This window comes from Cnephaeus nilssonii (genome assembly GCF_951640355.1).
Source record: "Cnephaeus nilssonii genome assembly, chromosome: 6".
Classification (NCBI taxonomy): Eukaryota; Metazoa; Chordata; class Mammalia; order Chiroptera; family Vespertilionidae; genus Cnephaeus; species Cnephaeus nilssonii.
This window is the reverse complement of record NC_137077.1, coordinates 74,796,843-74,813,339: the sequence shown is the minus strand read 5'-3', so window position 1 is coordinate 74,813,339 and position 16,497 is coordinate 74,796,843. Positions and strand designations below refer to the sequence as shown.

Below are 16,497 nucleotides of genomic sequence, written 5' to 3'. Positions count from 1 at the left end.
TAGTGATTTCAGTACTTCAAGAAATGGCATTTACATCATTGTTCTTCATGGTGTGGTGATGTGCCCCTAGAAAATGACATGCCATATATGAAAGTGCTGGAGCGCATGTGCAAGTTCACTTGATCTTGTGAACACATCACGGTCCATCTGGGCACTGAAGCAGTGGCAGGTCGCAGTGCAAACACCCAACTAATTTATGTCCTTTGTTTATTTGATGATTATTGGTTGGTGATTTTCTTTAATTAACTACTATATTTGGACTTGCTGTGCTAAGACAATGGTCATTAAAATAAGACAGTGAGACCAATTTAATTCTAAGTACTTATGATAGTGCTACAAGTATTTAAGTCCAGCTGGAGTCCTGTTAGTTTTTAAATTGCAGATACATTATTTCTTAGGGTAAATGATTGTGCTAATAATTAGTCTTCAGCTTTCAATCTTTTTATTTATCTTTCTTGTATGCTTTAAAAATATAGACCAATGCAAATTTTATCACAATTCATAAATTAATTTTGAAGGTGATTTCTGATTTAACAACACATGGATCATACTTTTTATTTAGGTACATTTTCAACCTGATAGATACATTTTCCAAGTAGAAAACTTTTAAAGAAAATTTTCACATTCCTATAAACATTATAAATGTTATTCAAAATGCTAATCAATTTTTGAATATATTTTTGAAATAATAATGAGTAAAACAATGTTTATTTTCTGATTGTGTTCATTAGTTCTTAATCACATTCAAGTAAATTCAAATTTTTTATACTTTATGTTCTACTTTAGATTTTAAAAGCTTGTCTTTTTATTTTACAGATCGTTGCCTTGCGTGAACAAAATGTTCATATACAAAGGAAAATGGCATCAAGTGAGGGATCCACGGAGTCAGAACATCTTGAAGGGATGGAACCTGGCCAGAAAGTTCATGAAAAGGTATGACTCATATAACATGCTCTTACACAGAAATGCTCACTTGCTATACATCATTTGACAGGAATATAAAATCCATGTAATAATTATTAAATTTTTATTTGTTTGTCAAAAGTTCATGATGATTCCTTTTCAATTATTGCTCTCAATTTGATTCTCTTAAAAATATGTGTGTGTTTATGCCCTGGCCAGTGTAGCTCACTTGGTTGGAGCATCGTCCAGTATACCAAAAGGTGGTTGGTTCAACTCCTGGTCAAGGCAAATACCCAGGTTTCGGCTTCAGTCCCTTATCGGGGAGTGTACAAGAGCCAACGGATCAATGGACTGGTGTTTCTCTCTCATATCAATGTTTCTCCCTCTCTCTCCTTCCTCTCTCTAAAAGTCAATAAACATATCCTTGAATGAGGATTTTTCAAAAATATGTGTGTTTATGCTTATACATATATGAATTTCTCATTACTTACTATTAATTTGATTCTCTTAAAAATAATTCAATTATATATAGCTAGAGGTCCGGTGCATGAAATTCATGCACTTGGGGGAGGGGTGGTGTCCTTCAGCCTGGCCTGCACCCTCTCGCAGTCCACCGCGATTGATCACCCTGCAGAGGGAGGCCCCGCCCACTGCTGCTGGCCGGGTAGCCTGGGCCTCCCTCTTTGGGGCAATCGCGGAGCCCCCCGACCAATCACATCGCACCCACCTTGGTGGCAGCAGTCAGTGCTGGGTCACCACGGCGACCGCGACCCAGGAAGGACCGAGAGGTCAGCAGTTCAGCCTGCTAGCCAGTCCCCGCCCACCTGAGCCTGCTGCGTGCGCAGCCTGGTGTGTAGTTGTCCGTTCAGTCATTTTGGACATTACAGAACCTTGTTCTTTATATATTAGGACTTTTTAAAGTACAAGAACAATAATTTTGGTTTATAACTGGTATTATGTACAGTTGTTAAAAATCTGTGATTTATCACTACAAAAACTTTTTGGTAATTTCTTATTTTACTTAGTATTTTCAGTTTGTTTGGGAAGACCTTGGCAGTATTCCTATTAATGATAAATTGCATAAAATAATATCTAAAGTCATGGATTTTTACTGCTTTTTTGGAAGGGACTGATTCTCTGTTTGGGTGGGGCTTAGACCCAGGCCAAGAAAACCAGCAGTCTGTTTGGCCCTTTTCTGTGCTGAACCACTTGTATCCAGCGCAAGATGAAGAAGGTTCGTTGCTGGTAGGTCTGGAATCAGGTACCTGTGCACATCCTGTGCATGAGGCTCAGGCAATCTCCTGATATTTGTCTTCAATAAGTTTTATCTTTGGGTGGAACTCTTTAATCATCAAGATCACATGAATCAGGTAGATAAATTGGTGCCATTGTAAATGTCAAGAGGTTTTAAAACATAGAGATTAAGAAGCCACAAATAGCACTAGACTTTTTGCTAGAAGATAAATTGAGCACTTCCTCACTTACCCAGTTGAAATAAATGGAAGGACTTCTTATGTTTCCAAATTCGGGTAAAAAGCAAAGGAAGCCAAATAAACCAGACTGATTTCTGAGACCACCATCAAGCCTTGTGGCTACGAAGCAAACAGCCCTTTATTTAAGATTTCATTATTTTAAGCTTTACCCATGTATTTTATAGATCTTAAAATAAATATTAAAATAAACTGACAGCTAGATTTTATAAGCTGTATCTCAAATCTGAATAATATTATCTCTCCTTCCTTCAGATAAATGAACTGACACTAATTCAGTAAATAAATCACCAAGATCTTTAGAATAAGGCATTTGTACATGGAACTAAATTTAGGAAACTAACATGTAATTTTCTATTACTGTTTAATTTTATTTTATGAATACTATATTTATTTTATATGTATTTTATTTATTTTATTTTACTGCTGTTTTATTTTAATTATGTCATTAGTAATACAGTGCTATCTCTTTCCTCAGAGAATAATAGAATCACAGTCATTTGGATATAAAAATGGACTTTGTAGTCATCTAGTCTTTTTTTTAGAAGTCTATAAAATATCGTCTTCTGTAAAAATGCTATATTTATAATCATCCAGACTAGAATTAAAGAAAGATGCCTTTCAAAGGCATAAAACCTTGACATCTTGTCTACTAAAATAAAACTATTTGATGCTGAAGAATTCTTCTAGTACTTCTGAAGAGGAGGGTTACTCATACAAGTATTTTTTTTTCAAATATTGTTTAAGATATAAATCCTAAATATCCAAGCATTATAGAATGTAAGAACTCATGTCAGATTAAGTTTCAGAAATTCATTACAGAAATAGGACGAAGACCTATGTATAACTGATGTTTGTCTTGTGGACTCCATGGGTAGAGGAGTATATATGGGAGATTCTGAATATTTGTCTTTAACTTTCTTTGCCTTTCAGTTTTTTGTGAAGACATTTCAACCAGTGTGCAGAAATTCTGTGACATTGCTTCTCACCCACTCTTTTTTCCCCTCTTTATTTATTTTTTCCATCACTAGTTATCCCACCTATACTCCCGTCCACCTCCAAGCCCCCTGCATTCACCATACCATTGTCCCTGTCCATTAGTTCTTATTTCATTTTTTCCATTACCATTTATCACTTCTATGCCCTCTTCATATCCTCCTCTTTCCCCTCACCCACAATCACCATAGTGTTGCTTATTTCCATGAGTCCTCTCCCTTTTTTTTCATTTTTGCTCAATCTCTCCACCCTGCCTAACAACCTCCCCTCACCAACCAGAACTGTCTGCCTGCTCTCTATCTGTGAGTTTTTCTCAATTTTGCCAGGCAGACCAGTTTGTTCATTAAATTCCACATATGCATGAAACCATACAGTACTTGTACTTCTTTGACTGGCTTATTTCACTTAGTATAGTGTTTTACAAGTCCATCCATGCTGTTGCAAAGGGTAAAATTTTCTTCCTTTTTATGGCCAAGTAGTATTCCATTATGTACATATACCATAGCTATTTTATCCATTCTTCTACTGATGGACACTTGGGCTGTAGAGAACCCAGAAATAAAGTCACTCAATCTTTTTAAAAATTATTTCATTTTTTATAGTTTTATTGATTTCAGAAAAGAAGAGAGAGGGAGACAGATATAAAAACTTCAATGATGAGAGAGAATCATTGTTTGGCTATCTCCTGCACAAGCCCACAACCTAGGCATGTGCCCTGACCGGGAATCAAATCGTAACCTCCTGGTTCATAGGTTGACTCTCAACCACTGAGCCATGCTGGCTGGGCAGAAGGATAATTTCTAAATGTTTTGGAATAATGATATACTAATATACTAATATTGTTTAATATATCATACCCCTATCCTCCAAGTGAAGCTAAAATATGTCATGTGTACATATTTTTAAATTTAAAAGTAAACTGTTTTAGTTTATATGGCACCTGAGATGATTCAAGAAAGCTCTCCAAAAGATTTATTTATATCACAATTCCTTGCCTGACATTTTCCCAGCTTTATTGTGATATAATTGATGTATAACATTGTGTACATTTAAGATGTACAATGTAATGATTTGGTAAATGGATAAACTAAAATGATTCCAATAAGGTTAGTTAACACATTCACTACCTCACATAGTTATCTTTTGTGTAGGGAGGGGGATGAGGATATTTAAAATCTATTCTTTTAGCAATTTTTAAGCATACAATACATTATTGTTAACTATAATTCCCATGTTGTATATTAGATCCTCAGAACTTATTCATTTCGTAACTGCTGACATTTCTTAATAAAATATGAAATAATATCCTAATTATTACTTTATCATCCTTAAGTAAATACTCCTCAATTGCACGCATATAACATTGTAAAGCATCTTTTCTTTTCAAAATTATCCCCTATAACATGATTACTTAAATTATATCAATATCATTGAATAACAAATACCATAGCATTGTCATTTAAATCCTAACACTTAGTTTTTACTGAGAACTGCTCCAGAGGTATATTCAAACAAAGAAAAAGAGCATATTATTTTGAGGGAGTGTCTATGTAATGAAATTTATCAGTGTAGGATGATTGTTGCATTAGTATATAAATTGCAAAATGGTTGTTGGGGGGAAAATGACAAACTAAGATGAGGTACTATGGAACAGTCAGAAAGTGACTTGTGAATCCTAGTCACATGGATTACTCTTTGTTTAGGGCAGTAAAGTTACTTAAATTGTAACTAAGTTACAATTTAATTAAGTTACTAGTAATTAAGTTACTAGTCTGTCTGGGTTATTAGCCACAGGAGATACTTTGTCTGTGGCTTGAGAACCCTGCTGACAAAATAGTTGATAAAAATAGTCTTATAAGAGCACACCATGAAACAGGCCTATTACTCGTAGAAAACTTGTGTAAGCATTAACATTTTCAAAACAAAAAGTGAAAAGAAAATATAAGCTGAACTGAAACAAGTTCAAATGTTTATCATCAGTTGTTCTAGAAGAGCATAAATATTCCTTGGGTAATAAAAATTTTCAGAACATAAAATTTTACCTCATTAGTTCAGAGCTGAGCTCAAGAGCTTTTGTTCTGTTGCTTTCTAGAGGGCGGTTAATTTGTCAGGTTTTTTTTTTTTTTTCAATAAACATGCTACTCTCGTAGAGATAATAACGCTCCTGTATCATACAGTCTGCACTTTCAACTACTTTTTCCTGCTGTAAATGTTTACTAAGTGATGTGGGTAAGCAGAATGCTAGACAGTGATGGAGACTCAGGACACATAGTCCCAGTAATAAATTCACTAGGAAACTGGAATGAGACATAAATATGCCCCCCCCCCCCCCCCCCCCCGCCCCGTAGGTGTTACTCTCTTTCCGTGTCCAGCACGGAAAGAAAGTGGGTCCAGTTCCTGAGTAGAGGAGCTGGGGATTGAGAAATAAAAGAAAGAAAGAGACAACACAAAATGGAAGGAAAAAAAGCTGGGAGCCGGGTGGGACCACTGTCCTCTCTGATGGAGGGACAGGGACCCAGAGCCGATACAGCGACTTTATTTTATACCCCCAAATACCAGGGAGTTTCACCAAAAGTTAGGATCAAAGGAGATTATTTGCATTCTTGAGTAGGCCCGAGCATTCCTGGTGCTTGACTGTATTTACATATCAAAAACCCACTACCCTGACACCTGGGCAAAGATAAGAGTCAATGCTGATAACACCCTTGCCTTTTTGGCAAAGCGTGTTCCCAGGGCGTGGCTTTGCCTGTCACCACTGGGTTCATCTGACAATAATTACAGAATGCCCATGTGCCTTCCCAGGTGCTGTCTACACCCCCCCCCCCCAAAAAAAAATATTACGGAAGATGATAAAGTGGAGTCAAAATGATACTACAGTTTAAAGAAGAGATAAATTATTTCTGATTGGGGGTGTCAGAGAGACAGTGTGGAACACTGATTTGTTTGGACCTGGATCCATTTCTGCCAATTACTAGCAGTGTGCCTGTGACCGTAGGCTTCCGCCTCCCTGAGCATCAGTTGCAGGGAAATACGCCTAACTTCCAGCTTTGTTGCAAGGAATAGAAACACTGACAATGAATGACAAAAATCTTGGCACATTGATTACAAGCATTAAATGGTGTAGTTTTAGTATTTCATACTATGGGCTTTCACGTGCATTCATTTTTTAATAAGTATTTTGTGATGATCTTATTAAAGGTGCTAGGAAATAGGTCCTGGTCTAGGTAGGTCAGGGTAACGAACAAGACAGATGAGGACACTGGCAACAATTAAATACATATAAGTGGTGAAAGGGGGTCAAAAGGTAAAAAGAAAAAATGTTTTTTAAAAAGCAGTGAATGTGAACCAAGGTGGGTGGGGGAGGATGTTAAATAGTCACGGCAAGGAAGGACTTTCTTTAGGACCAAGTCGGGGTTTCACCTGGGACTTTAAGCTTAGAGGTTCTGAGGCAAAGGAAGCACAGTGTACACAGTACACCAAGGTGCCCCGGCCAGCGGGGTCTTCTAACGGGGGTACCGAGGCGGCGCACCTAAGAGAATGAGAGACAGACAAGGGATGCAAAGAATGGAGGCAAGACAAACGGGTTTCTGATCAAGCCTCGAAATTTTATTCTTACAGTATTCCTTATATGTGGTTTCTAGAAGGGGAGATGCCTAGGAGGGGTGGGGGCTGAACGGGTCCTGTGGACTTAGATAATCGGCTAAAGTCGTAAAGGGTGCTGACTATAGATAAAGGGTGTGGCGGTTGAAGGGCGGCTACAGAAGGAATGCTTTGTCCTCAGGCAAGAGGAAGTGGGCCTAGTTTCCGTGAGTTTCTGTTTCAGTAACTTACTGAAGTGAGGTCAGAGTTCATCCTTTGACCAACTCTTGGCTCCTGACACCAAGGATAGGAAAGAGCTTCTTTGGCACATTCTCTGGAAGGAAAGGTGACAAGGTAACTGAAGCCTAGTGGTCGGGGGAAAGAGCAGCAGGCGACAGAACAGCAGTGAGAGGGGCCAGATCCTTTAAGTTCTTGTAGGCTGCGGTAGAGAGCCCAATGTTTTAAAATAAATTTTTATTGATTTCAGAGAGGAAGGGAGAGGGAGAGAGAGAGAGAAAAATCAATGATGAGAGAGAATCATGCATTGTCTGCCTCCTGCATACCCCACACTGGGGATCGAGCCTGCAACCCGGGCATGTGCCCTGACCAAAAATCAAACCATGACCTCCTGGTTCATAGCTCGATGCTTAACCACTAAGCCACGCCAGTCAGGCAAGGAGCCTGATTTTATCCTCAAAACAATAGGAACACACAGTAGTATTTTAAACATAGAAGCATCCTGATTAAATACTTTTGGAGCAATCAGTTGCATTACAATTTTATGTGGATTTTTCATTTTTTCACATATTAGATTTCCAAAGTAGGTAGAGATTTTTCTTTTATTAACTTTATAGATATTAATTTTATAGGACCCTTGTCTTCTTACTTCCAGACAATAGAGTGCTCTCACATTCCCTCATGCCAGGTTGATTTCTCTAGGTGTTTTGATGATTTAAAAAATGTCTCTCTAACCCAATCTGATTGTTTCCAGTCATTTATTATTTCATAATTATACATATTTACTTGTTTCCTAAAGTTGATTATTTTATTACATACAAGAATATATGCTTTTTAAGAAAATTCTTTAATTTTTCCCACAACTTCTTTCATTAATTTTACTCTGAACCAATTCTCCAAATCAGTGGCATTCAAAATTTTTGAGCACTATGAATATGGCTCTTACAACTGGGCAAGAGGCCATGCTCTGGGCCCGACTTATGGAATCTTGCTTTAGCCCTATGTGCTTCTCTCTGTGAGGTAAGAAGTTCAGGGGAACAAAGGAAATTATACATCCATGATAGACACGTACACCCCTTGTTACCATATGACAGGTACTTGGAAGCCAAGACTTTCTGACCAAACAGAACTTAGCTGATCTTCAGGGCTTGTATGGGCCCATATAATAAACTAGAGGCCCGGTGCACAAAATTCATGCACTGGTGTGTGTGTGGGGTCCTTCAGCCTGGTCTGCACCCTCTTGCAGTCTAGGACCCCTCACTCCTTACCACCCACCTGCTCGTTGCATCTGCCCCCTGGTGGGGAGGGACCTTGGGAAGGCTCCAGGGCATGTCCAGCCTGTCTCTATTGACCAGACCCCAGCAGCAAGCTAACCTACCAGTCGGAGCATCTGCCCCCTGGTGGTCAGTGCACATCATAGTGACTGGTTGACCAGTCAGCTGTCTGCCCCCTGGTGGTCCATGCACACCATAGCGAGCAGTTGAGCGGCCTTAGCATATCATTAGCATATTATGCTTTGATTGGTTGAACAGCTGACTGAACGACCAGACACTTAGCATATTAGTCTTTTATTATATAGGACTAGTGGCCTGGTGCATGAAATTTGTGCACGGGGGGGGGGTGTCCCTCAGCCTGGCCTGCACCCTCTCCAATCTGGGATCCCTCTAGCAATCCAGAACCACTGGCTCCTAAGCGCTCACCTGCCTGCCTGCCTGATGCCCTCAACTGCTCTCCTGCCTGCCTGATGCCCTTAACTGCTCCCCTGCTGGTCTGATGGCCCTAACTGCTCTCCCTTCCTTGTATGATCCCTGTTACTGCCTACCTGCACTCCCCTCCTGGCCTAAAACCCCTAACTGCCTATGGGCTCTCCCTTCTTCTCCATGCCTCAGACCCTGGAGCAGGAGTGCTGAGAGCTCTCCACTGAGGCCCCGCCCCCATCCTGATGCCCCCATCCTGATGCCCCCCTCTGGGCCGGGCGGCGCCGCAGGCCTGTGCACACTTCCGCCGGGGGGGCTGCCGTGGCCTGTCCTGATGCCCCCCTCCAACCTCATGTCCCGGTGGCGCAAGTCCCTGCCCCTGTCCCCGCCTACCAGCTCCTGTGCGCACGCACCTTTGACTGATTGTGACTGGGACACCGTTAGGACCAATTAGCATATTACCTCTTTATATGTATAGATAATTTATATATAAATATGTTAGCTATACATTTAAATGTTTGACTTATGAATATACCACATTTCTGTTTAACAATACTAATAAACATTATTTATCACAGAAACCATTCTTTTAAAAACCTCTGATAATTTCCAGCTTAAAGTCATCATCCATAAAGATGCCTCCAGTGTATTAACTGCATTTTGCCCATTTTTACATGCCTTCCTCAATACATGCCAATTACTGCCAAAAACTGTTCTTCTAAAACTTCAGTCTTTGTCAACTATAGCTCATTCTATGCATTATCAATTAAGCCTCAATTTCTTCTCTGTATCAGAGATAGTTATCATTTGGATTTATTTACATCTGAATAGCATTAACAATATTTTGTTCTTTGCATTGATCCCATCTATTGTGATCTAATTGCTCATAAAAGCATAATAAAGTGTATACTTCTTTTTTATTCTTCAATTGAATTAATCATGAATACCAGAGGATCCAAGTGGCCCAATTAACAATAAACCTGGTAACACTCTCTTGGGGCCATTCTTGCTCTGCCTGAAATATCCAAAAACCCCAAAAGTTTCATTAGTCCAAAGGGACCAGTTCTTCTTTTAACCATTTTGTGAAAGAAGACCTTGCAAATGTGATAATGTAAACGCTGAGCAACCATATTTTAAACTGCAGTTGCTTCTTTTGAGTCTTCAAAGAATCATTTTGAAAATAGGGGGCTCCTCAAAATCAAACACCATTCCTGTGTCATTACGATGGCCCACCACTCATGTGTCATGGACTAAATAAAACTATGCCCTACCAGTCACTGACCTGGTTTTCAAGTTCCACCAGCAGTGGTGTCATCCCCTATTAGACTGATCATGCAGGGAGGATTTCACCTTCTCCATGTTATGCCAGTTTAAGGCTTGGTTCCAGTTAGGTTCCCGAACTCGTCAAGGTGACTGATCCAGGAAAGTCTTCCTCACTCACACACACACCTGTGCTGGAACAAAGGCCAGGTATTGGACACTGGTCCCAGTCCATAGTCCTACATTCCTCCTGGTAAGTTCTCCTTGTGAACTCTTGGAGAACTTTCTGATCTAATCAAATGTCTTAGTCTGTAGAATTCAGAATAACTTTGAACTTCACAGCTGAATGGAGACCAATCTTTTGTTTGTTTGTTTGTTTCCCTCTCCCTCCTGAGGGTTTCTGGTAACTAAGAAAATTATCCTCCTCCTCTCTTCTCATACCAAGACACAGTGCAAGAGACATTTTGTCAGGTTTCATGAAATATTCTTTCTCTGGGTCAGAGGTACCTAGTTATCTTATACGTATGTGCATATAAAAAAGGACTGCTTAGTGATTCTTTCAGGAAGAAAAGAGATCTTCTCCAGTGTTACTCCTTTATTCTATAGCTGAACAAAGAGACATTTGAAGATTTGCAATTGAAAACAAAAATAAAAAACAATTTTTTCATTATACATACTTCACTCCTTATATCTTCTAACTATATTGATCATTAACATGTTACAGGGGAATATTTTTCCACATGAATTCTTTAATATGTTTACCTCATGTTGTAATATGAAAAATATTTGTTATTTTTTACATTTCTGAGTATTAACATTGATCATTAATCAAAATTAACATGAACATTAACAATGAATAAAAATTACTCATGTTTTATTTAGAGTTAAGATACCATAAAATGGAATATATTTCCATCAAGCCATATACATGGGATATAGTGAATGAATTATATTTTAATTTCCACATTATCAGAATATCAGAACTTCAAAATAACAGCTATTCTTCTGATAAAACTATATTTACTTTTAAATTTGGTGGGAATTAAAAATGGCTTATAATTTCTATGAAAATAATAACAATTTTATACTTATTAACAAAACACTATTGACCACATTAAACTAAAGAACTAACAAGTAAAGTTATATCAGCTGGATATTTTCATTAAATAAAATTATAGGGAATTTATTGTCATAATGACTTTGCAACTCTCAATGTTAAATAATAAAATTATTAATGGAGAAGTAACTGTAAGAAATCATTGGGTTTAGAAATTTTCCAAGCAGGTCAATATTTGGTCAACTTTATTATTTTTTTTTCTGCCCTATGTTTTTATTTATTTATTTATTTATCTATTTATTTTAAAAAATATATATTTTTTTATTGCTTTCAGAGAGGAAGGGGGAGGGAGAGAGAAAGAGAAACATCAATGAGAGAGAATCATTGACCGGCTGCCTCAGGCACGCCTCCTACTGGGGATTGAGCCCACAACCCGATTCTGTGCACTTTACCAGAATCGAACCTGAGACCCTTCAGTCCACAGGCCAATGCTCTATTCACCTAGCCAAACTGGTTGGGCTTTTTAAATTTTTTTTAAATTAAATTTATTGGGGTGACTTTGGTTAATAAAATTATATAGGTTTCAAGTGTACATTTCTATGATACATGGTCTGTATATTGCATTGCGTGCCCACCACCCAAAGACAAATCATCATCTGTCAGCATGTATTTGATGTCCTTTACCCTTTACTACCCCAGCCCTCTGGTAATCACCATACCATTGTCTGTGTCCATGAGTTTTTGTTTGTTTGTTTTTCTTGTTTGTTCATTTGTTGCTTTCAGTTTTGTATCCCAAATATAAGTGAAATCATATGAATCTTAACTTTTTCTGTCTGACTTATTTTGGTTAAAATGATGTTATCACAGCCCACCCATGCTGTTGCAAATAGCAGTATTTCATCTTTCTTATGGCTGAGTAGTATTCCACTGTACATATGTATCACATCTTCCTTATCTAATCATCTATCAAAAAACACTTCTGTTGTTTCTGTGTCTTGGCCATGACTAATGCTGTAATGAACATAGGGGTACAAATAGCCAACAGATATGTGAAAAGATGCTCAATATTACTAGCTATTAGAGAAATGCAAATCAAAATTACAATAAGATACCACCTCACACCTGCTAGAATGGCTACTATCAATAAGGCAAGTAATAACAAGTGTTGGAGAGGTTGTGGAGAAAATGAACCTTCATTCACTGCTGGTAGGAATGAAAACTGGTATAGCCACTATGGAAAACCATATGTAGGTTCCTCAAAAAATTAAGAACAGAGTTACTATATGACCCAGCAACCCCTCTTCTGGGTATCTACCTGAAAATTTTGAAAACATTTATTGCAAAGATATATGCACTTTTGTGTTCATTGCAGCATTATTCGCAGTGGCCAAGACATGGTCAACTCTCTTTAAATGACTGATCCTTCTCATTTTTCAGAAATAAGGGATGAATTCAAGTGTTTTTTTTTCAATTTTAAATACTAAATATTTTTTATTAGTTAATACTAGAATAAATACTAATATGGGGTTCTATTATCATATATTTTATTACAACCATTTCATTACTCATTTTATTTTTACTCTTTCCCTTTTAATGTCAGACAATTTTTCAGGTTTTATGACTAAATTAGTAAGTAGTAAGAAAAGTACCTGGATAATATAGATCTATGGTTCTTAACCCCAACTAAGCATTATAATTACTTAGGGAGTAAAATCAAGTATATGTCTTGACCTCACCCACAGATATGGTCTAGAGTAGCATCCATTCTATAGTTTTATTCACTCTGCCAAGGATTCAAATGTGTGGTCATGGCTGAGAATAACTGATAGGGAGTACAAATATAATTTCTGCTTTCCTGTAGGCTTTAGATTTGCAGGGACTGTAAATAGATAGTTTATATATGATGAAACAGATTTAAATCAATGGGGAATTAAAATAAACAGTTGTGAATTCTGTACTGGAGAGCCTATCTGTAGGTCAAGATTTGAAATCTGAGGCCAGGTCTGATTTCTGAGAGCTGAAAAGCAATGTGGAGATTAACAAACACAGTATAGGTGAACCAAAATGCCCCAGTCATAGCATTGAATCCTCTGGATTAGCCAGTGCTTAAATGCTTTCTCAACTTTATCTCTGTTGTTAATTGTTTGGTTGCTTGATTTGGTTTATTCTTTTTTCCCCACAATATGTTACTTTCAGGCAAGAAATTTCATATTCTAAGCATCCAACCTAGTGACATATGGTAGAGGATAAACAGATAGTAAAGTTTTGGTGATTGAATCAAAAAAAGGATAAATGAAACCATGAATGAACAAAAGAAAGGAGAAAGGAGAGAGGGAGGAAGAGAGAAAGAACAGAGTCTTGGTAATGTGACACTGGAATAAGAATGCCTGGGTTCAGAACTTAACCAAATTACTTTTTTAGTAGTTTGACATTAAACAAAGTACACTCTGTGATTAGATTTCCTTTTGTGTATTCAATAGGTTGTCATAGAGATAAAATAGTTTATACACATAATACACTTAGGACAGTGCCTAAAACATAGTCAGAACTTAATAAATGTTAACAAAATGGAGTAATGTAAAAACCCATGCATACTGATATCCAAAAAATTACCAGCAATATATTCTTGGATAAGCAAGTACTCAATAAATGTTAGCTAGTATTGTTACTTGGTATTATTCTAATGAACGATATAGTCTTATTTGGGGATTTGGAGGTAAATTCAAATTTAAGGATTTGAAGTAAAATAAGGAGCATAACAATCTCTTAGAATGAAAGGAAATATTTGTTAGAGCATCATATTGGCAGAAGTGTTCCAAAGTTCTTCCCTAGGTCAATGCCTGGTTTAGGACTTATTCATATATTCACAATTAGACTTTATTATTGGCCTATGGAATCCCTAATTGATTTGGCCCTTAATTCTATATATACATTTCTTTCACCCTGATACATTGCTGATACTCATCTATACTAATAAAAGGGTAATATGCTAATTAGACCAGGAGACCTTCTGGATGTCCTTCTGGACAAAGCCATGGTGGCAGGGCCGAGGCAGAGATGGCGGTTGGGGCAATCAGGCCAGGAGGGGAGGGCAGTTGGGGGTGATCAGGCCAGTGGGGGGGCAGTTGGGGGCGAGCAGGTCGGTGGGGGGCGGGTAGCTGGGGGCAAGCAGGCCCGCGGTGGGGGGGGGGGTAGTTGGGGGTGAGCAGGCTGGCAGGGGGGCAGTTGGGGATGATCAGGCTGGCAAGGGGGGCAGTTGAGGGTGAGAAGTCCGACGGGGTTGTAGCTGGGGGCAAGCAGGTTGGCAGGCATAGTGGTTAGGGGCAATCAGACAGGCAGGCAGGTGAACAGTTAGGAGCCAGCGGTCCCGGATGAGAGGGGGATATCTGACTGCCGGTTTAGGCCCAATCCCAACTGGCAGTCGGACATCCCCCAAGGGGTCCCAGATTGGAGAGGGTGCAGGCCGGGCTGAGGGACACCCCCTCCCCATGCATGAATTTCGTGCACTGGGCCACTAGTAAAATTTATAATGAACTATCAGCTCTACTTTTTCATTTTTATTTTTATGCCTATAAATACTTTTCCTGTTTCAATTTGTGGTGCTTTTTATGGTTTGTTTTTTTAGTTCTACATTTATTTAGTACCACATTTCTCTTCTCCTCACAGAATAAAATCTACTTTACAAAACTTTCCCATTTTATGGATTCATTCAAATCCTACAAAGAATTTTTAGTGCTAGATTCCTTGTGTTAATGATTGCAAATTTTAGTGTAAGTTCTTTGACAAAACAATAATTCATCTCTAACCATAAAATTTTATAGAACTATTTTTGGAAATGGAATGGAACTGCTCAGTATTTATCCCTAAATGCTGATAAATTTTAAGTATATCTGTGCCTTTAATATCTGAATTTAATTAATAGTAATGAGGAGATAGAAGAGAGCTAGGTAGTTAGAGATGGGGGAGTAGAAGTGGATTGCTGAAGACATGGGCAGAAAGCAGCTTGATGAGAAAAATCACAGACAGACAAAATGACCTAGAACTGAACCCTGTTGGGCAGGGAGAACTAGATCCAGCTATGAGGGAGTTACTAAGGCAACCCAGCTGAGCAGGGACAAAAGGGTGACTGGAAATTTGAGCTTTAAAATGTATGGATGTTATTAAGGTAGGCAGCTTGCAGATAACCAGTCACAAGGCAGTGAGGCATATAACCAATCCTAAAGATGTTGCTAAGGCAGAATTATTTGAAAGAACCAATTAGAAGCTAGCAAAGTATATATCTACTAGAGGCCCGGTGCACAAAATTCGTGCACGGGGGTGTGTGTCCCTCAGCCCAGCCTGCACCCTCTCCATACTGGGACCCCTTGAGGGATGTCCGACTGCCCGTTTAGGCCCGATCCCGGTAGGATCGGGCCTAAACGGGCAGTCGGACATCCCTCTCACAATCCAGGACTGCTGGCTCCCAACTGCTCACCTGCCTGTCTTCTTGATTGCCCCTAACCGCTTCTGCCTGCCAGCCTGATCACCCCCTAACCACTCCCCTGCCAGCCTGATTGATGTCTAACTGCTCCCCTGCCAGCCTGTTTGCCCCCAAGTTCCTTCCTCTGCCGGCCTGGTCACCCCTAACTGCCCTCCCCTGAAGGCTTGATCACCCCCAACTGCCCTCCCTTGCAGACCTGGTCCCTCCCAACTGCCCTCCCCTGCTGGCCATCTTGTGGCGGCCATCTTGTGTCCACATGGGGGCAGCCATCTTTGACCACCTGAGGGCAGCGATCTTGTGTGTTGGAGTGATGGTCAATTTGCATATTACTCTTTTATTAGATAGGATGCCTAGACCAGTGATGGCGAACCTATGACACGCGTGTCAGCACTGACATGCGTAGCCATTTCTGATGACACGCGGCTGCATGCCGAGGATGAAACATTTGCGAAATAATCTTTTTTCCTCAAAGTCACACACTACCCAAGTTACGCTCAGTTTTTTGGCGAAGTTTGACACACCAAGCTCAAAAGGTTGCCCATCACTGGCCTAGACAAAGAAGCTTAACAGGCAACCCACTTTGGGCCTACTCCCTGCCTACTACAGTGAGTCATTCTATCTCTCAATAAACTTTGCTTCTGCTTGCCATCTATGCCCATGAAGTCTTCAATTTTGTCATACAATGAACTCCAACAGAAATTTTGGCATCAGAAGGATGAATTACTAAGTCCTACTCTTTGGCCCCACCTTTTTCTGATGTTTCTCTCATACATTGATGTTTCTCTCTCTCTCCACCCT

At 39.1% G+C, this 16,497-nt stretch overlaps 1 protein-coding gene across 5 annotated transcripts in view; it reads left to right on the top strand.

Annotated features, from left to right (window-relative positions):
* The window catches only part of PPFIA2 (PTPRF interacting protein alpha 2), a 452,551-nt gene that overhangs the window by 318,522 nt on the left and 117,532 nt on the right, over positions 1 to 16,497 (top strand). For all 5 annotated transcript variants that reach the window (XM_079775027.1, XM_079775026.1, XM_079775024.1 and 2 more), the window contains one exon: positions 817 to 933. In XM_079775027.1, the coding sequence (XP_079631153.1) occupies positions 817 to 933 (117 nt within the window). The remainder of the gene's footprint in view (positions 1 to 816; positions 934 to 16,497) is intronic.